Source organism: Netta rufina, assembly GCF_964035555.1.
Source record: "Netta rufina genome assembly, chromosome: 4".
Classification (NCBI taxonomy): domain Eukaryota; kingdom Metazoa; phylum Chordata; class Aves; order Anseriformes; family Anatidae; genus Netta; species Netta rufina.
This window is the reverse complement of record NC_140127.1, coordinates 9457773-9479695: the sequence shown is the minus strand read 5'-3', so window position 1 is coordinate 9479695 and position 21923 is coordinate 9457773. Positions and strand designations below refer to the sequence as shown.

General features: G+C 40.7%; 1 protein-coding gene across 1 annotated transcript in view; it reads left to right on the top strand.

Annotated features, from left to right (window-relative positions):
• The first annotated feature begins 15599 nt into the window (after window positions 1–15599).
• Window positions 15600–21923, top strand: part of BMPR1B (bone morphogenetic protein receptor type 1B) — a 30780-nt gene continuing 24456 nt past the window's right edge. Inside the window, exon 1 of the mRNA XM_084286865.1 lies at window positions 15600–15748. Within this exon, the coding sequence (XP_084142991.1) occupies window positions 15609–15748 (140 nt within the window). The 5' untranslated portion in view covers window positions 15600–15608. The remainder of the gene's footprint in view (window positions 15749–21923) is intronic.

Genomic DNA, 21923 nt, shown 5'->3' with positions numbered 1-21923 from the left:
CAATCTAGTTAATTGAGTAGCTTCTCTGTTTATCTTCAAATGCAGATAAATGGCTTTCAGAGCAGTGTTTATAGCTTAATAGTTCCTGAAATAAGAGTCAACATTATCTCCTAGACTCTACCAGTCATAACTAATGATCCCTCTGCTTACACTGTTGAGCAAGTAAGGAGACACTGAACCCGGCAGAGAGCAAGGGCCCGGTGCAGTGGGAGGATAGTTTGTGTGTGATGGCGCCTAGCAGACAAGGCTTTCATGGCTCGCTAGTGTTAATTGGGAACCCAAATTTGTCCTCAGCCACCTCTAACCTCCTATCACTAAACTGTTCTTCTGCAAATATGGATGCAAACCCGCGGATAAGTTTACATCACACAGTAGTCTCGCTTCTGTCATTGTTTAAAGTAAATAAGATCTGTTTGCTCTGAGATTTGCTTCAGTTTTGTCCATTAGAGTACATTTTGCCACATAAAATCTCTGCAGATATTGGGGATATTTTTAATGTTCTAAACGGCATTGGCAGTGAGCCTAAAGGAGGCATTGTGTTGAGGGCTGAAAGTGGATGAGAAAATAATTAGGCAGCTGGCAATTACTGTATTTTGTGCTGGAGCTGTGTTTTTTATGACATTTTTAATGTATTAATGAAAGTAAGATGCCTCATATATATATATATGTATATATATAAATATATATATATAAATAAATAAATATATATATATATATATATAATTTTTTTTCCTGACAAACACTTTGGCATGGTTCCTCAATATAGAGTGGTAGCCTTTCCTTTGTAATAGGGTTAAGTGCAAGCTTCAGGGAAAAAAGAGAGGGAAAAGAAAAAAAAAAAAAAAAGGAGTAGATTCAACACTCATGAGAAATGCTATATTATTATTACCTCTGGAACAAAAATTGCCTGTTTATCCATGAAATTTAAATAACAAAGCAACAATGCTTCATTGCCTCGAGCATAAATGGTCTTCTATACTTCTGCCAATTTCCCTATATGATCTTTCACCTCAGCTCTTCAACTTACAGAAAAGATATTTACTGGAAATTACAAATAGAGATGGTGAGAAGTCGATAGCTACTTGAAGAATTTCAGCCAGGACAAGGTTCTGGTTTTGGAAAGGCAATCGAGCAGCCAGCTTTTCCTGACTTCTGCTGAATTTTAACTGGTGCCATGTACATAAGTCTCCATACCTAGTTCCTAGTCTCCACAGCCATCTAGTTCACCACTTTCAAAAGCTGATTAAACATAAACATTTAGGTGGGTGACCAGTTGCAAAAATAATTATATATAAAAGGTGTGCCTACATAAAGATTTTTTTATCAGTCTCTATTATGCTTCAGCTTCCTTGTATTTCATTGTTTTTCCAATCTTTTTTTTTTTTTTTTAATAAGTTTTGATCTTTGTTTTGGATGTTTATATGAAAAGTTGTGTGGATAACATAGGGTTAGCACTTGCTTTTAGGGTATGGAAAACTGTAGGTAAGTCCTTCTTCCTTCAGATACACACTGGTAGAAGCTTTGGGGAAACCACTGAATTTCTTTGTATTGAGATTTAATGATCCATTTTCAAATGAAAAATGAAAAAAGCTTGGGCTCTGATTCTTGGAGTTGAGAAGCCTGGGCTGCTAGTTGGACTTCCCTTCCCTTCCCTTCCCTTCCCTTCCCTTCCCTTCCCTTCCCTTCCCTTCCCTTCCCTTCCCTTCCCTTCCCTTCCCTTCCCTTCCCTTCCCTTCCCTTCCCTTCCCTTCCCTTCCCTTCCCTTCCCTTCCCTTCCCTTCCCTTCCCTTCCCTTCCCTTCCCTTCCCTTCCCTTCCCTTCCCTTCCCTTCCCTTCCCTTCCCTTCCCTTCCCTTCCCTTCCCTTCCCTTCCCTCCAACACAATGCAGAGCTTTTCCCCCTGGAAAGCCCAGGCTCACGTGTGAAGTTGAGCTGAGCCATGAGCTAACCGGATGAATAAACCTGTGACCTTTGGGTCCTCATTCCCTAGCTGTAAAATGAGATGTCACTGGGGAGCATGGGTAGGGGTGAGAGAGGAGGGCTGCTTTGCATCATTTTGGTTGTTTTAGACTTACCACATTATATATAAACCTCATGAAGTTTAAAGCAAATTGGCTTTGTAATTCGTTTCAGAATCTGTGTGTATCCTAATTTTAGGAGGAGAAGTCTGAAAGCATGGAAATGATGGTAGAAGAGGCCAAAAGGCAGGGGAGGCCTCCTTCCTTCACATGCAGCTATCCCAGTAACAGTAAAAAAAATAATAAGAAAAAAGCAACAAGCAGGAAGCTCTCAGAGAGATGAACAGGAGGAGTATGATGGCTGCGAGGAACACCACCGCAAAGTTCAAACAGTTTTGAGCCAGCCCATCTCATGAAATTGCCTTGGTAGAGGAATATATGTCATGTATCTCTTACACATGGTGCACATGATCTTGTTAGCGTATACCAGTGGTTCTCTAAAGTAGGGATGCAGCTGGAACACACCAGATGATATGGAGGAATTAAAATACAAAATCACCTCTGATAGCAGAGAGTAGTCTGCTAGTATTGAATAGCTTGAAGAAAGTGTGGATAAGATTGTTTAAAAAAAAAAAAAAAAGAGGATTTCCAAGAGTAAAATAAATAAATAAATATATATATATATTTTTTTTAAAGAGGAAATGTATTTGGTTTATTTTTTGTTGTATAAAGTCTTGTTTCTTACCTTCTCCTCTATAGATCACATTGAATATCCAGATACTTACCTTTAATTGTTGCACTAGGAATTGTACTGCTTTCACTCAGCATCCTGACAAGGGAGCCCTTCTGCACAAAGTCAATTGAAAATTTGGATAGTTCCTGATTAGTTTTGAACATTTTCTCTGAGGAATATAACTCTTCTAAAACATATATTTTATCTAAAGAAAATAAACTTTTTTTTTTTCTTTCTTTATTTTTTTTTTTAATAATCCCATTGATAAGTAGCAACAGCAATAAACTTTCCAACAAGAAATAGGATACATAATTTTCAAAAGGTCAGATATCTCATATTTTTGTTGCAGTTTCCAAACTTGGAATTAGACTAGATAACAATGGAGTGGAAATTAAAGTATCATTTTGTGGAGAAAAGTGTTTAAGTAGAAAATCCCATGAGCATATTATGAATGCAGCATCTCATGTTTATGGCTTAATATTAAAAAGAAAAAAAAAAAAAGTTGATAAGAAACAGTATCTATAAGTCAGCTCCAACAGTTATATACTAACTTGGAAATGGTGGATGTTACATGAAGGAGGTATTGTGTATTAAATGACTGTTATCTGGAATAGATGCCTATTACAAGATTCCTTTTCCTTGTGTTAGAGTTAAAATCTAAGTTCTTCCCAGGATGTGAAAAAATCAATAACCTGTGACCATTGTTTTCTTTTTAAATAATATTTTTTGTTAAATATATTTGCAGATCACAACTGCAGGGTATTTTTAATACTAGTTATCCTATAAATATCAGGATAATTGATTGTTCTCAACTATTGTGCCTCCACCTTGGAGTTAAATATTTGCTGTCTTTCCGACAAGGGACCAGATTTTCCTTCTTTTTGCATATAGTTCTTGTTAAGTTTCCTACTTTTTTTTTTTTTTTTTTTTTTTTTTTTTTTTTTGGTGTCATGCTCTAAAAAGCTAGGTATCCTAGCAGTGACTTGAAGACCTCTTTGGTGGCCCCTTCTCTTAAAAAAACAATAATAATTAAAAAACAAACAAACAAACAAAAAAAAACAACAACAACAACAAAAAACACACACACAAAACAAAATAGAGAGCGGATCCCTGCCATCTCTTCTCCAGTGGCATTTTTTATTTTGCCTACAAGGTAAACCACAAGAAGCCTAAAAGCCATCAGCCCTTCTCTTGATTGTACTGACTGGAGACCTTGTGTTGAGCTAGATAAATGAGCGACTGTGGTGTATCCCTGGCTCAGGCAGACCCAATTTAAAGGGAGCTGGGGAGCGAAAGGGGAGCACCAGTGTGCATTTCACGTCCTAACTTTGGAACCTGCTTGTAGCCATCTGGAAATAGTTACAAATCCTGTATTGCTCAATGTCTCTATTTTATTTGTAATTCCAGGCTTTTCTTTTTCTTTCACCTTTCTACTGTCATATCCTATGCGGCCTGAATATTGCTTTGTGCCTGGTTGAAATAACATTGTTTGCCAGCTTACAATCAAAGGGAGTGCTGAGAAAAACAGCTGAGCTGCATTAGGCAGAGGCAGCCTGGACTGCATTTCTTTGCTGCCGAATAACACACCACAGGTGCAGGATTAGCCCAGCGCACGGTGCTGTGTTTTCTTAGCTTGAGCCCCCTGAACCACGCTCTGCCTCCTCACATGACTCTCATCTTTGGGGAATCTGGCAGCTATGTAGCAAGCCCACAGAAACTGCCTGTAAGTAGATGGCTTAGCATTCCAGCTCACAAAGCGCTTTTTTCCCCCCCTTCCGTTTTCTTCTTCTCTCTCTTCTTTTTTTTTTTTTTTCCTTTTTCTTTACTATTTAATTTATTTTTTTAAGAGTGCTTTAAAGAAAAAAAAAAAAAAAAGAACAGTGAAGTTTTGCTGAGAGGTTATAGGGGAAAATGTGTGATTGGGGGGAAAAAAAAAAAGGCAGCTTAGCTGGAGTAAGGCATGGCAGTGTGGGGCTGTCCTGTGGGGCAGCAGGCAGCCTGCTGCTTGCTACGTGCCTCTTCTCTCTGCTCTTCTATGGCCATGGTGTGCCAGGGGCATTTTGTGTTTGAAGGTTGTGTTGCATCCTTCTGGGGAGTTGTCCTAAAGATCTGCAAACGCTTAGGTGCTTTTTTTCTCAGTTTAGGTTTAAGGAGAGAGGTGGTATATTTCCAGAGAAAATACTGCAGCTAAAACAAAAGATTTCCCGTTCTTCTTTTAGTGAAGAGATTTTTAGAAGTCCTAATACTTGTCATTCAGCCTGACAATTTAAGAGGGAATATCCTTTAGATTAATCTCTGCTTTTGAAATTAATTTAAAAGTAAGGTGTTTGTTTTTTTTTTTTTTTTAGTGATAACGATCAAGTTTGATGCCAACTTTGCATTTTGAGCATAAATTGTAGAGTCGGGACTGGTTATAGCCTCAGCAATAGGCACCTTTCTGTCTAATTTTAAAGTTATGATGGCAGTGTATAACACAAGTGTATGTTGGTACTTATTAAAATCAGCATCTATTCTATACATTTTAAACAGTAATTAACAGGAGAAATACCAAAATAATTAAAAGAAATGTATTTTTTTCTCCCAGAGCTTGTTTTCATCACTGTTCATATATAGCTGGGTGCTGAAAAAGACCTGTTTTACACTCATCCAGAATTGCTTCTTGCTTCAAACTCTATAGAAAATGTTTAAGAAAAGGTAGTCACACAACTCTTAAAATGTTTGTTCAAGGAGCTGTGCATGTGGGATGCCAGTTCTAGTGGTAATAAACGTTAGCTCGCAATAAACGTTTCTTCCTTAGACTCATATTCATGTGACCATGTTAAAAAAACAAGCCTACCAAACCCAGTGAGCCTGACAGCACAATCCCTATCTTCCGGAGGTGGCTGTGTGTGGCAGCCTGCCAGAGGGGACCGACTGATGCTTTGGTGGCAGTGCCATCAGGGGTGGATGGCACGTGCAGATGAGCTCAGCAGATGCTCTGAAGTGTGCAGACAGGGAAATGCTTTTTAGGCTGCTCAAACACTTTGGGAAAACCATAGCGCTTACGTCTGTGGTCAGAATTGATTATTGTTGTTTCACGCATGCAATTAATTTTGGTTTGCAATAGAGATGCCTTCCACCCCCCTTTAAATGGCTTTATTTGTTTTCTGTCAAACTGAATAAGGCAATGGCATTTTATGTTGCTTTCAGCCGTGTTTGCAGAAGACAAGTTTTGTGCCTCAGTCCTCCTTCTCAAACACAAAGATCTTCTTCATTGCGTACTACTTCTATCCATGCAGCTCAGACCCCTATTCAGTGTGTGTGGTTGGGCCAACAGTAGCAGCAGTCAGTTCAGTTCGCTCTCTGCTCTGGCAGCTGAACAGTGCAAGAATTTATCCTGTCACTTGTTCAATTACTTCAAACACCGCCTGGCCTGGTGACTTGGCAGGGTGGCATTTGCCTTGGGGTAGAAAAAGTCTTGCAGATACTCGAGTGCTTCATTCAGCAAAATTGAGTTGGTGAGTGTCATAACCACACGTGATTTAGGGGTGTTGATGGCATTTACCCCTGAAAAATGATCAAAACATACTAGTGCTTGCTTCAGCTACCAAATAATCTGCCCTCCTGGTAGGTAGATAAGCACTTGATGGACATTCGTACATGACATTAAACTAGGAGGAGCTGTTGACTCCCTTGAGGGTGGAGAGGCCTTGCAGAGAGACCTTGACAAATCAGAGGGCTGGGCAATCACCAACAATGTAAAGTTTAATAAGGGCAAGTGCTGGATTCTGCACCTAGGATGGGGCAACCCTGGCTATATGTACGGTTTGGGGGATGAGAGGCTGGAGAGCAGCCCCACAAAAAGGGATCTGTGGATTCTGGTTGATGACAAGTCAAACATGAGCCAGCAGCATGCCCAGGCAGCCAGGAGGGCTACCCATCCTCTGGGGTGCATCAGGCACAGCACTGCCAGTTGGTCGAGGAAGGGATTGCCCCATTCTGCTCTGGTGCAGCCTCACCTCAAGTACCGTGTGCAGTTCTGGGCACCACAGTACAAAAAGGACATAGAACTGTTAGAGTGTCCAAAGGAGGGCTACAAAGATGGTGAAGGGTCTAGGGAGGAAAGTGTATGAAGATCAGCTGAAGTCTGTTGTTTTTTTCAGCCCAGAGCAGAGCAGGCTGAGGGGAGGCCTCATGGCGGCCTGCAGCTCCCTCACAAGGGGAAGCGGAGGGGCAGGCACTGAGCTCTGCTCTCTGGGGACAGCGACAGGACCCAAGGGAACAGCATGGAGCTGGGACAGGGAAAGGTTCTGCACCCAGAAGGTGGTCAGGCACTGGGGCAGGCTCCCCAGGGCAGTGGTCACAGCGCCAAGCCTGCTGTAGTTCAAGAAGTTTTTGGACAATGCTCTCAGACATGTGGTCTGATTTTTGGGTACCTCAAGATCACCGAGTCCAATCATTAGCCTGACCTACTGAATCCCATCACTAAAACATGTCCTGAAGAAATGCCATTAAAAATAGCACGTGATTATGCTATAAGGTAGCTATATAACAGCTACTTCTTGTGATCACTGCACAATTCATTAAGAGAAGTGAGAGGGAACAATTACATGGCAGGATTGAAACAGGAGTTTGAGAGCTACGGAGAAGGTTGCTCTCTGGGCTGATCCGAAGGTATGTCACATCTACTGAGGAACAGCCAAAGCAAATGAGTCAGAAGGGCACTGGTTCCTGCAAGCATGGCAGGGGCACATGCTCATTACATTTTAATGTACAGGTGCAGTTTTTAGCATTGGAGTGAGAAGAGCTAGCTGATATTTTTATCTTCCAGCCACTATATTTATCTTGACTACTGGGCATAGCATTCTTGGGTTTCTTTTCCTTGGAAAAGGGAAGAGGAGTGGTGATGATTTATTAAATGCATCTGAGAGCGCCACAGGCTGAAGGCTGTCTGTTGCTGCTTCTCTTAAATGCTTCTCATTGTCTTAATGCCTCAGTCAGTCAGAATATCATCTGAAATGATAAGAAATAAAAATCTACAGCTTGTCCATTACAATCTTTGATGCTTTCTTAAAGATCAGATAGCAAAGCATAATTCAGTAGTAACGACATCAGATTGTATTGCTTCCTGTCTGAAATTCTTTTTCTCTTGCTAGGGTTCAGGGAGGTTTTCAAGATTGCTTGCAAAGGCGTTGGCAAAATATCACGATGGTGGCATTCAGTGTTTGTTCCTGGGAACTGCAATGTGTGGGGATTTGCAGCTTAAGAACAGACGTAACAAGCTTTGGTCTGTAATAGCAATCTTCCTGTCTCTCTTTCCATGAAAAGTTACTGAAGGTAGTGTGCCACAGACCCTGAATGCTGTCTGCAGTTTAACAGCCAGGCTGCTTATCTCACATCTTGTTATCTGAGCTTCCATTCCCTGTTTTGATCCAGTGATGCTCGTAGATGGGGTTTTGCAGCTGAGCTTTAGTTGGTGTAGTTCATTAATTTTGGTTACATTAGCTCGACAGTGTCCCAAGATACTGTCAAGGAAGAAATGAAAAAGAAAGGTTTGTCACATAAAAGCGATGAGATAAAATAACCCCCGTCTTTCTAAGAAATTTCACTGAAATAGTTAAATTTGTTTCCTGTGGTAAGGAATATTGCAAATTTGGCAAAGACACGAGACTATCATTTAATGTGCCTTTGTACGCTGTAAGCTACTATTCAGTAACAGTTTCCATTTCGGGTTATCTTGAAAAGTAGATGTAGGCATTCAGTGTGAACCACATTGATAAATGAAACTATATAAAGTAATTCAACCATGGCAAACCTAAATTTCTGCACATTATCACACAAAGCTAAGCTACTGTGCATCTGAAATGTCTGATTATTTTATAGTACCTTAATGACTAACACTTCAAGGAGAACAGGTGTGATTTAGCTGCACCTTATCTCCTCTGATTTTTTTTTTGACAGATGATGCTTGTTTATGACTCAGTCTTTTTTGGAATGAAGCCAGGAGAGATGGTCATTCTCAGATCGGACCCTGGATCTCAGTGCTTATGGAATATTTGTCTTAGTGTTCCAGTTTTATTACCCTCATACATGCATAAAACAGTAGCACTTTTCCATAAACATTTGCAAAATGTTTATTCATATTGAATGGGACAAGAACACACAATTCATAAGAGTGTGATGGTAGGTCCAGCATATACTACCTGTAGATTTGCTGTGCTCTCAAAAAGAGATTAGAAAGAAAGGAAAATATTTTGATGTCTTACTGAGGATGTGAAATACTTTAACATCTGCAGAGATGAATGAAAAGGTAATTTATATTTAAAAAGCTTCTCTTTGGAATGGAACAATTACAAGTGGAACCGGATGATTATGAACAGTAGAATTAAGTGAAAGGTTTAATAGAACTGTAGAAATTCTTTAGTAGAGCAAAGTTACAGTGGGTATCTAGCTAGACTTCACTATGTCTGGTAAGGCAGGCTGAAACATTTTGCATGGTCTTTCCTTTGGAATTTTGAAATAAGTCTTTCTTTCGTGCTTTTTTCTATCTGTTGGTACAGTATCTCACGTTATAAGAACACAGCCAATGGGTTCTCATTTTTTCCAAGTGAAAAATGACACAGATTAACTGTGGATAGCAGAAATGAGAGGAAACCAGGAAAAAGTAACACTCAAACTGTGATGTAATGGTGGACAGCAAATTATATGGGAGTTTTCCATGGGTTATGACACCAAAGAAGCCTTTGCAATTCTAATTTACAAGTAATATGGCATTAATTTGAGGGGGTCTCGTCTCAGTGGTTTTGTCACAGCTTGTTACATTCCATGCTGAACTTAACTAATTTAGTTAATAATATCAAGTGTGATTAAGATGGTTTACTCAGACTTTATGGGAGAAGGGTGCTTATCCTGTTCAAGCCAAATGCTAAAGCATTTTCTGAAAAAATAAATAAAAAAATAAAAACACCACAAAACATTTTTAAATTCGTAGCAGATATAGCTATATACATACTCAGTGATGTTCCAATGATAGGGACAGGTTATTTATTTTTAATTTAAGAAAACTGCCTTGACAAATTGTTTAAATTATATCTGATTGTAACCCTTGCTTATTTGCATCATGAATGAAAGCAAAAACATCCCAAATTTTGAACTATAAAGATGACAATGTTGGACATGCTTTGGTGCACAGCAACTCCAACGGAGGTGTAGAATGATGCAAATCCTACAAGATAAACCCAACGTTGCTATTTTTGTTAGTATGCCAATTTATTACAATGGATATATGTATACCAGAGTAAAGCTATTTTCAATCACCATTTGATGCCAACCTCATTTAAAGCTCACTAGTGCAATACACTGAAAAAGAGAGCAGAGCATGCTGTTTTCATTTTTTCTGGTATTTTTAATGCCAGATTTTGTTTACTGTGGTTTTGGATCAATTGTGCAGGTCTTGGCATCTGGCCTTTCCTTGTTTTATATGGTAGCCTTGAACATCCAGCTAAATGAGACTGTCATGATCCTTTTTTCCTTCTTTGTTATTATGATTGTCACCAATAAAAAATGTTTTACTGTTACCTCTTGACCATTTTACACAGTAGATCAGGCTGAGTTAAGAGGTATAATTTATTTCAACTTCTTGAACTGTGGTGTGTTTTCATTACTGACTATTTGCCAAAAAATATCCCATGGAAATTCTTTTATCTGATGACTGCAAAGTGCAGTGAGTTAGCAGTTAGTTATTTCCCTTTCTCTTAAAACAATCATGTCAATGGTTTAACACTGGCCTGGTAGGAAGTCATCAAGCTGCATTTCATCATGTAGTATAGGAAACCCTAGCAGGGTGTCGTGTGATAGTTTCATATTTTAATACAAGTATGATTTGATGAAAAGTTGTATAGGCCAGTGCAGGCTGTAGATGAAGTAACCTTGTGGCTTAAAACCATTGAATGGAAACTCTATCAAGTTGACTGTTTTGCTACCTTCTGACCTAAAGTAGATTTAGAGGTTTTCTTTAATTCTTGTTCAGATGCTTTTGTGTATTTAACTTCCAATCCAAAGGACCTTTCCGTAATACTCAAAGCTTCCTACACGTACCTTCTCAGAAGCAGCAAACATATCTCACTGTCACTGAATGCTGTAAGCTACTTATTTTTATAAGCATGGGAAAATACAAATGGATCATACTGTGTTAGTATGAGGCTTCAAATACTGTGTAGAGAGAATAATGATCATAGTACTTTAATTCGTTTGTTTGTGGACATTAATATCTATTTTAATAAGAAACAAGTCTGACTTTTGCATGGGTTTGCCAGGAGTAAAAGTTATAGAAGATCTGCTTTTATACTGGATGGCTAGCACACAAATCACATGGCTGTGGCACAGAAGGCAATCTGTTGAGGCAACTCTTGCTAATTATTTATCCTCAGGGAACGGGGTGGTTTAAGATTTGGACTCCAGTAACAGAGTACAGAGCTTTTCACCTCCTTCATTACTGGACTTGTTGAATCAGGGTAGTGCCCAAAAGTCATTACCATCCGATGGCTCTGGGCCTGTGTGAAATGAGTTATTGGGCTTCATCCAGGCTCTAGTGGAGAAATTCCTGTCCAAATTGCATAGCTATGGCTACAGCTGGCAAGGGTTGGCGTACTTGTTGGCAGCCACAGCAGAGAGCTTGAGGACTGAATGTATATTAGATGTGCTCTCTAGATGAGATTTTTATGCTCTTACATGGATCAATGCAGAGATGCTTAAATAGACGGTGGTACCCACAGACACAAAAAGAAAGCCATCTTGCAGACAGCATCGTTTAAAAAACAAATATCTCATCCTGAGGGAGACTTCACTGTGGCTGTGGAGTGAGGCTATGTAATCAGTTTTCTATCATGAAAGAGAGAAATTGAGTAACAGTCAAGGGGTTTGACACACTGGAAAGGCGAATTTAGTATTTAGATGCTTGGTGCTCTAAGATTACCGTGAAGTATATGAGGGATGGGAACCAAAAGTGAAGAATATTTCTAAGGCAGCGTATTTGCTGACATGGGGGTTAGTAGGATTTTAGACTAGACACATTAATCATTCCTATAGTAAGGTAGGACTTCCATTTTACAGCATATTACAATGTTTTCCTCACTCTCTTCCTGCTGACTTCATGATCTTCCTAGTCTCACCTTTTGGTAAAGTTTGCCTTCAGATATGGTAGAGAACCTCTGGTGAAGCACAGAAGCTACAGATAGACACTAACATTTGGGGAAAAAAAAAGAAAAAAAAATAAAAACAGACAGCCATACCTCTTCTGGGCACACAATTCCCTTTCTCAGTGGACATTCGTGACAGAGGTTGTCACATCACAATTGAGTGGTTTCAGCCCTACAAAGGAAACTCTCTCACAAGCAGTACTCCGAATAGACTTCGGAGCCGTGGTGGACATCTGCCTGTTATTGTGGTGGAAGGTACTTTGTACATGCTCATGAGCTTCAGTAGATAAACTGAGAAAAATCAACTAAATTTGATGTTGTATCGGTCTGAAGGTACAGACTCTTAACTGTTTAAATTCCCCAGTGTAGCCAGTGAGTTTCTCAGCAGCGTGCAAGAACCTTTCTTCTGCTACCTCCGTTTTTCTGCAGTTGTTCTATCTTGTCCTCTGTTCAGTAGGGATGGGAAGCTGGCTATAAGCAACAGAATAGGGTATAGCAGAGAAGCTGCCAAGTTCAGATGGGATAGAATCCCTTGCATTCAGGGCACTTGGACATGGGTCCTTCAGAGAACTTTTCAACACTGAAAGGGCTAGACAAAGCCCTTTAATTGCTAAACGGAGCTAGGTCTGCATGAACTGGATGCGTTTGTTACAGCATGGCAGCAAAAGCAAGAGCAGTAGGCTGTTAGCCATCTCAACTGTACATTTCACACCTGAAATCAGGAAGAACTTGTTTCCAGACTCTGGAAAGCTCTTGTCATGATGAGATTCTTCCTGGAAGTTACAGTTTTTGGAAAGGACTGCTGAAAACCTTTCTGCCCTGAAGTCAGGCAGACATAAGTTTCAGTGGGGGGTCTCCTGAATTCTAACTGAGCAGGAGATTTCCTAAGTGGTCCTCAGTCACCTGTTGGGTGGGACCTCTGAATTTCAGAGGCAAGAGCCCATCTCTTTAGCTAGGACTCATGAATTTAAGGAAAGAAACAACAAGATAAAGCAAGAAGAATTTTTGTTTATAGAAGATGAAAAAGGGCCTGAGAGTATCCTACTCATACCTCTTAGTTATATTTGATTTCATGCATTAGACACTGAACTGCAATGATTTTCCACTAGTTTTGACCTGGACGTGACCAGGAAACAAAAATCTTAGGCTACATCCCCTATTTAAGTCTCTTGGAAGTGTAAGTATGAACACCAAGCAGCCTAAATCATACTAAGTTTTCTCAAACCAAACTATATCTCTCTACAGCCACTTGTGGTTTTGACAGTATTTCAGATTTCAGATTATAGTTCAGCAGCTCCCACCTGCCTCATTTTATCCAGGGATACAAACAGGTCTAGAGATGTAAGCTCCTGTTTACAGCAAGTTCTGCAGAAGCTGTTCTTGATCCTATCCCTAATGAGCAGTGGGCAGAACTCTTACTTATTGAAAGAGGTAACAAACAACTAAGTAAGTTTAAATTACAGTTGCATGTATGTTAACCTTTTTTTTTTTTTTTTTTAAAAGTTTCAAAGTGCTGAAGCCTTTCCTTTTTTAATACTAGGTGTAAAACGCTTCCATTTCTGCATTCTTCCTTTGTTGAAGAAAGACCCTGCTGGTATTGTGTTGAAGAAGCCCTTACACAGAGCACAGGGTTTCACTCAGTTGCCTCGTGAGCTAGAAGGTCATTTTGTTGCTTTATGAGCTTGAAATTTGAAAATTCTTGACAGGAATATTAATAATTGAATATTCCCCATGTAGCAGTAAGCAAGTAAGTCTGATTGAAAGAATTTATTTCATCTCTAATCCTGTGACCCAGGGAGCAAACATCTCCTGATACTAATTTTCTGTATACAAGCTGCATTTTAAAATTTTATGTTGTGAGAAACAAACACTGCATTTTCCCTTAAACACCTGCTGCATCTTAAGTTACAGCTATGAGCAAATAAATATGCTATGCATCCCGAGTCAACTAAACCACTGAGTTCTAATTTTGTCAAGATTTTAGAAGTATATTCAACAGCCACTTGTGTCATTAATGCAATTAATATCTTGATGCTGGGTTAAAAGCCCATAGTTTGTGTACGCTTTGTAATGAGTTTTCTGGTTTGACTTTCTGAAGAGCTGAGCTAATCAAAACCTCAAATTGGTTTCAATGGGATGTATAGGTACTGAAGAAATCTGAAGATCAAGCCATATGAGTTTTGTATTTCACAGATGTTATAATCTGATATGGTGAATGATTGTATTTCCTGTGCATCACCCTGATACTAATATGCAAGGAGTGCATGATCTTCGCAACGCTAACATTTGTTAGAATCCTATGTCTTTAAGTAGGAAGCCCCACTTTCCTCGGAGCTAATGAGTTTCAGCATTTCCCCCAGTTCGCTAAGGACAGCTCATGTGAAGAAAACTAGAGCATACCTGCCAGTTGTTGCCAGTGCCTTTCATATGCAAGGCTTTCCTGCCTGAACTGGCAGAAGGCAGCAGGACATGAAGCTGGGAGGTAACATGCATGCATGCCCAGAAGCATAGAGTAGGCTTCCTTAGGCCTCCTAAGGGCATGGGCTGCTTGATCAGCCCTGCTCATTCTCCAGTCTCTGCTTCAGTGCCTTTCAGCTTGTTCTCAGTCATTGCTTTCCATCTAAGCCCATCAAGTAGATGCGTGTTCCCATCACCTCTGCCTGTTTGTCTACCCCATCTCTCCCTAGGGAGTTGAAGAGGATGGAGTTTTCTGTCAGCTCCACAATATATCAGTCCCAGTGATGGAGATACGAGGAGGATTTTAATTAGAGCTAAACAGTGTTGTATAATAACGCCAATTGTTTCTGAAGACTTAACAGTAAATGAAGAATTTCAAGCCTGCTCTTCAACTGCTCTGTTGGAGACTGTGTTCATAAGGGAGCCTTTAGTAAGAATTCTTGCAGGGAAGCAAGAGGAAAGTGAGAAACTGCCAGTTGAAGCTTTTTATGCTGATCTCATTGTCTTTGAGGCTTAAAATATTCACAAGCACTGAAAGCTGATATGAGTAGAACTGGGGCAGGGGGAAGAGCAAGTCACTTAAACAGCTCCTAGCCCCTCACCAGCATCTCCAGCTCTACTGCACCAAGAACAAGTTTCAGTACCCTGATATTTTCAGGAGTAATCACCTCCATGGATCTCAGCTTTTTTCATTCTAGGATACATTCTTGCATTTGACTTGGTTTATAGATTTTTAAAGAATATCAATAAGCTATTTTTCCTTGTCTTTCAAGTGATGCTTGTACAACTCAGTGACAAAGTGCTGTTGAACTTGAAAGAACATCACTTTCTGTTAAATCTTTGCTAAATTGCACGTCCGTGTTCTGCTCTGCCTTGAGTACTGTAAATCCTGCTGTTTTAGTTTCAGTGAGTATAGATGTGTGCCAAGTATAGAGACAAAGAAAGTGCGAAGGTGTAATCAAGGATCTGACCTATGTAGTGCAGTAGGAGAAAAGCCACACTCCACAGTCTGAAAAGCACACCACCTCTCTGCAATGCTGCCAGCAGCAGAACTTGAACATCAGCACCTTTGATCTAAGGTTGCTGAGGCCCAGTAAACCTCACACACCACAGTGACCATTTCAGAGGCATCTAGAGAAAACTGTTCTGTAGTGAATTCCTGGTTCAAATAGCTTTCTCAAATTTTGATGGGTAGGAATACTTTAAACCATTCATTCAAAGTCTTGAAATCATGCTTTGAATTTTTTCTCTTCCCCCTTAATTTCCAGCCAGTTTTCTGGACAACATGCCCTTGAGAAGCTCCAGCAAGTTGAGCATGGAAAGCAGAAAAGATGGTGAGAGCACAGCACCTGCCCCTCCACAGAAGAAGCTGTCTTGTCAGTGCCATCACCATTGTCCAGAGGACTCTGTTAACAGCACCTGCAGGTTTGTGAAACATATTTGGTTGTAAAGCCTGGGAAAACTCATTTGTGGTCATTCTGCAGTTCTTGTTTGAACAAATGAGTTGTTTACACTTAAGAGTTTGGATGTTTTTTTTTTTTTTTTTAACCTAGATGCTTACTACACATCTATATTTTAATATTAGGGTATTCACACCAAGTTTTGGATACTTGTATTCATTCTTTTCATATGAAAGGTAGGACCTGGTCTTTAAGAGGTACATGCAGTTAATGAGAGGGGACTTAATGGAGATACACTGATGCATCTGTAAATGCTTATAAATTTATAATCACTCTTCATGAAGCACGATTTATTATAAGAAACCTGCTCTGGATTATTATTTTTTTTTTTAAACAGCTGAAATGTCTCTTGTAGGCCCTCAAGCCTTTGTTTTTTCCTGCTTCCAACACAGAATAAAGGTCCTCTCTTTTGAGGTGAAATGTTAAGTATTTTCTTATAATAGCTGTGTACTCTTGTTTTATGCAGCAATGTTTGGTTAGAGTAATACAGACTTTCATTTGGGTTAGTCTGCTTCCCCAGGGGTCAGAAGTCAGACTTTCCTGCCTCCCTGGGAGAAGGCATGTCCAGCTGTGCAGTCCTGTCACCCTTGAAGGGTTGGCTCTGTATTACACCGACACTGCCTGCACCAGGAGAGGAAACCAAAAATATCTGCAGTAGGAGCATGCTGCTCTTTCCCAATCCCAAATACAATTCTTGCTGCAGGGTGCTCCTGCAGCACATGCACTATTACTGCTGAATGAGGGTAGTTGTCTACATGCATCTCATGCCAAATCAGGTGTTACAGTTTGCCTTTGAAGCAAGGTAAGGATGAGCACTTGATCTGTTTCAACTTTTTAATCTGTTTACTTAAAACAAGTAAAGTATGAGATATTCACTATCTGCTATAGTCTAGTAGAGTTGAGGGTCTGCAAGAAGCATCAGAGCAGGCCACAGGACTGGGTATGCAGTTTTATCTGAGGTGAGACAGTCTAACACCATGTCAGTATTGGCTAGCTCTTCGCAGCAGAGTGAAGAGATGGATGGAGAAACATCTGAGGTTGCTGAAGACCAGATTGCTGTTGGGTTTGAGCATTTTGTAGCCTGACTTAGTTCTGCGTGGCCTCCATTTTCACACTGAAGTATATTGAAGTTCTGGTTGATAGCCGTAAATACTACTTCCCTCTTTCTACCCTCTTCCTTCAAACCCATGCTCAATCTAAATGTTGGACCTAACTGCTCTCACATGGCAGTCCATTTAAAGAGTTGTAAAAACCCTTTGAGATACCAATTTGCAGATCCCCTGCAGTGTGAATCAGCTGTTTCCTGTTCCTGCCCAGCCAGAACCACTGCTTTCACACATGCTATCTTACATGCAATAAACAGCGAAGATGGAGATGACTTAAGTTCATGAATTGGAAAGCCCAAGAGGATCCATGCTAAGGAACCCACTGAACAAGGCTTATACTTCAGCTGGGTAGGCCTGAGGTTGCACATTGTTTCACAAACAGCACTTACATTATTGTTTTTTAATGTCAGCCAAAAGACACGTTTCATCCAGACCTACTCATTTATCCTATCCTGTGCTGTCAGCTGAATGCTGCCCACCTTGCCCAACAAGCTATGGTATAATTGGTGAAGAGTTTAGAGAAATACAGGCCTAAAGTTTTTAATTAATTGAAGTTAAATACCTCCGTGGTTTACCAGCAATACTCCTTTTTCAGAATAGTTGCTGTGGCTCCCTGTACCTTGGGGTGAGGGCTATAGCAGGGCCAAAGGAAAACAGGCACAGCATCCTTTGTTTTTCTTATATCTCCTTAACCTCTAGTCTAATATTTTACTTCCTCAATTCCCAACTGTTTAGACGGAATTAAGGGTGAAAAATTTAAAGGGAACTTGTATGAAGAAGGGAGTTAAGCCTAACATTAGGAAAGTAGTTTTTAGGTATCTGGTTAGCTGCCTGGGTTGAGACCAGCTTTCAAATGATTTGACCAAGTCTGCTCAGGTAAGCAGGGATTATTAGTTACCCCTGCATTGGGGATCATTCTACTAATCAGTCTGTAACTTTCCTGTTAGCCTGAATGACTGTTGGCACAGTTTGAAAGCACTCAGGAATTGTTATTTAACATCACTATAAAGGCAAATTCACCATAGTGAAGTTCAAGTACTATTGATTGTGCTGTTTGACTGAAGAATAAGTGAACTGTTCAGATTAAAAGTTATTGCATTAATTATCTTCCTCCCTCAGATGTAGTCACTAAAAGCTTTCTACATTTTACAAAAAATCGAATCCTCTCAGCATGTCTGAGAATCTGTTAAGACTTGAGCTGCACTCAGGTCTACAGGTCTCTCAGCTGCCTGAGCTCAGCAAAGCATCACGTTGTCCTCGCTGAAGCTCCCACTGAAGCAGGGAAGCTTTGTGTGCCCAGGAGCAAGGGGGACCTCCCGGAGTTCGATGGGAAGGCATTTCCAGGTGTGCTTTAATTAAACTTCTCAGAATAAGAGGTATCCCTATCACAGTCACTGTTAGGGAATTTCTTATGAGAAGTAGTCTGACATCCCACCTGAAGGTTTTAGTCCGCTACCACAACTATTTATCTATCAGATTATAGAAGCTGGCTGGAGCAGCAGTGTCTTGAGAGTTTGTATAAAAATGAGGCCATCTGGTGGCCATTTGAAATCCTTTCTATAACTGTGTTTTTAGAAGTTTGAAGTCAATATTCTTAAGCCACAAGTGTATCAGATCCTTGAACAGCCTGCTGTGTTCCTGTATACAATTCCACTCTCTCTGTACTTCCACAGCTTAAGTGTAATAATACTTTAGGAAGTTACCAATAACACCACAGCTTCAAATTCGTATAATTTTCTCTACCAACAGCAGATCAGTATTTTGCTTGAAGGATATACTTTAAGGTGAGATAGTCCACAAGCACACCAAGTTCTAGAAGACCCATTACAGGGAAAGTTCATCAAGAAGAGAGCTGGTGGCAGGGAGCAGTAAGGGGCTGCTCTGCCTGGTGGACCAAGCCATGAGCAGGGGGTAATGCTAGGGCTAGCCGTGCCCTCACCCACCCTTACCCTTCTCCCCCCAGGGTACCTGAACGCAGCAGATGACTTGGAGTCTTTCGATGGCTATAGCAAGTGGTCAGCCAGCTCCAGGAAGGAACAGCAATAGATAGAGAAGGAGCCCAGCATTCTTGTACTGTAGAGCTTGGACCTGAGCTTAAATAGAGCTCCTGGGCAAGGTCATGTGTAGGGAGTGGGGGGAGTCCCAGGTGGGGCCACTCAGGGTAATTAAAGCTCATTAGTGCACCCCCAGCCCTGATTATTAAGGTATTTGTAAAAGGTTCACAATCCTCTGTTTGAAGGGTATGTTAACCTGCTGTAGTGTGATGAAACTTAATTCTTCTTTGAGAACATCTGTACAATTCATAAAAAAGCTTTCAATAAAGAAGCTCAAAGCTGCTTTGAAAACAACCAGGGCCTCGTTTTCCTGTTCTATTTCAAATTTTGCATGTACAAAATGAGCGCATGAGCAGTTGTGTCTAATCATAATTAATTGCATATTTTTAAAAGTAGTGTTAGATTTAATTGGCTATGACTGTAATGGGATTGCAATAAAGACAGAGGCTGATTAGGTACCTAGTTGTATTCTTTTTCCATTCACAAATAAATGCTGACAGTTTTAGAGATCAGGCTGATAGAGTTTAATTTCTTACTGTTTCTGCCCAACTGTGTCTTGAGGTAGCTTTGGTTATCTAATGCAATAAAATAATTAATCTGCTTTTCCAGCATTACCAGAGGTGATAATTCACCTGACTGATTTTATTTTCATTCTCATGTTCTCCAGATGATGGGATTGAATTTTCATTGTAATTTGGTGTGCAGAAGGATGAAGATTTCAATAGTGGGCCAAAGCACTGAGTTCAAGTCCTCTTTCTTTTAATCAGCTTTAATTTTTAGGGTAAAGTTGTATACTTTCTAATAAATGAACCATGATGAGATGATGTCTTTCAATTTTATTCCATTTAACTTTATTTTGTAATGTAAGCCTTTATACAGGGCTGCATAGGAGGCAGTTAAGCCCACTTTGATGGTTAAAAACAAAAAAAAAACAAAAGTCAATGAGTTCTTGCAAGCTCCACACTTTCCTCTGCTAGGGCCATATGTCTTATACATGACTCAGCAGGTGACTTCTCCCCAAGTGTTTAAACTTAAAGGCCAAATCCCCATCCCATGCTTTCCAGCTATGCTGCAGACATTACTTGTTTTTAGTTTTGCTCAGGGGTTGCCCATACAGGTTTTTAATATATACCTTATGCTAAATAGTAATACAAGTCCAGTCTCCCTGTACTGAGACCTATTGTATTATTCTCCTTTTTTTTTTTTTTTTTTTTTTTTTTTACCATGTGGGACTACTTTGGTGTTATTGTGCTGGAATACCTAAGACTCCCCTTGAGTATCACATTTACTTGAACCAAGAAAATATTCCAAAGTAGCATACATCCATGTTAAGGCTGCCCTAGCATTAAAAAAGAAGCTGTGTCATGCAAATTCAACCACAGTGTAAACGAAAAGAATTGGGCTGTGTTTAAATGTTGGGAGGCAAAAGAAACAAACAAAAAGAAAAGTGAAAAGTAATAGAGGAAAATGAGTAGCTTTATTTTAAGTGTTTCCTTCTTAATAGTTGTCACATCTACTGAAATGGATTTTGCACGTAAGCCAAAGGTGCTGGTGAACTTGCAGAGGTACCCATGCTTGGTACTACTGACACACCCCAAGTTACGCTATCAGTTCTGTAGACCTGTCAAGTCTCATGTACTCATCACGAAGCCTGGAAAGCTTCCTGGGCTGTCAGCCTCTTAGTAGGTTGGCATTGTGGCTTGTTTTCTGCATTGTGACCCTGCTTGTCAAGGAAAACAGCTTGATCTGAACTGTGATTTAGTAGAGTAATGCAAGACACATCGGCTGGGCTGGGCTGGGCCTCAGTCCTGGGAGAATAATATGGGCAGATAGTTCAGAGATACATTGACTGATAGACCTACATGAGATACAGTATATATGAAAAGATGCTCTGCTAGGATGTGTTGGGTACACTCTGTTCTCTGTCTGTCGCATGGTAGGGCCATCACTGAACACCATTACCATTAACTTTATTGTAGTGGCTTCAGTGTGATGCCAAAAGGTGCCATGCACGTCAGAGTGTGTTAGGACAGGCATCACCATCTTGAGGACTACTGGGGCCAGAAACTTGGTCCTGCTCTAAGCCAGCTTCTTTGCGTTGTTACATCTGCATGTCACTCATAGAACCATAGAATCATAGAATATCCTGAGTTGGAAGGGACCCTTAAGGATCATCAAGTCCAACTCTTGACACCGCACAGGTCTACCCAAAAGTTCAGACCATGTGACTAAGTGCACAGTCCAATCTCTTCTTAAATTCAGACAGGCTCGGTGCAGTGACCACTTCCCTGGGGAGCCTGTTCCAGTGTGCAACCACCCTCTCTGTGAAGAACCCCCTCCTGACGTCCAGCCTAAATTTCCCTTGCCTCAGCTTAACCCCGTTCCCGCGGGTCCTGTCACTGGTGTTAATGGAGAAAAGGTCTCCTGCCTCTCGACACCCCCTTACGAGGAAGTTGTAGACTGTGATGAGGTCTCCCCTCAGCCTCCTCTTCTCCAGGCTGAACAGGCCCAGTGACCTCAGCCGTTCTTCGTACGCCTTCCCCTCCAGGCCTTTCACCATCTTCGTAGCCCTCCTCTGGACACTCTCCAACAGTTTCATGTCCTTTTTATACTGTGGTGCCCAGAACTGCACACAGTACTCGAGGTGAGGCCGCACCAGCGCAGAGTAGAGCGGGACAATCACCTCCCTTGACCTACTAGCGATACCGTGCTTGATGCACCCCAGGACATGGTTGGCCCTCCTGGCTGCCAGGGCACACTGCTGGCTCATATTCAACTTGCTGTCTACCACGACCCCCAGATCCCTCTCTTCTAGGCTGCTCTCCAGCGTCTCATCGCCCAGTCTGTACGTGCAGCCAGGGTTTCCCCGTCCCAGGTGCAGGACCCGGCACTTGCTCTTATTGAACTTCATGCGGTTGGTGATCGCCCAGCTCTCCAAACTAGCTCTCCAACCTCTCCTTGCCTTTGAGTAGTTATGCAA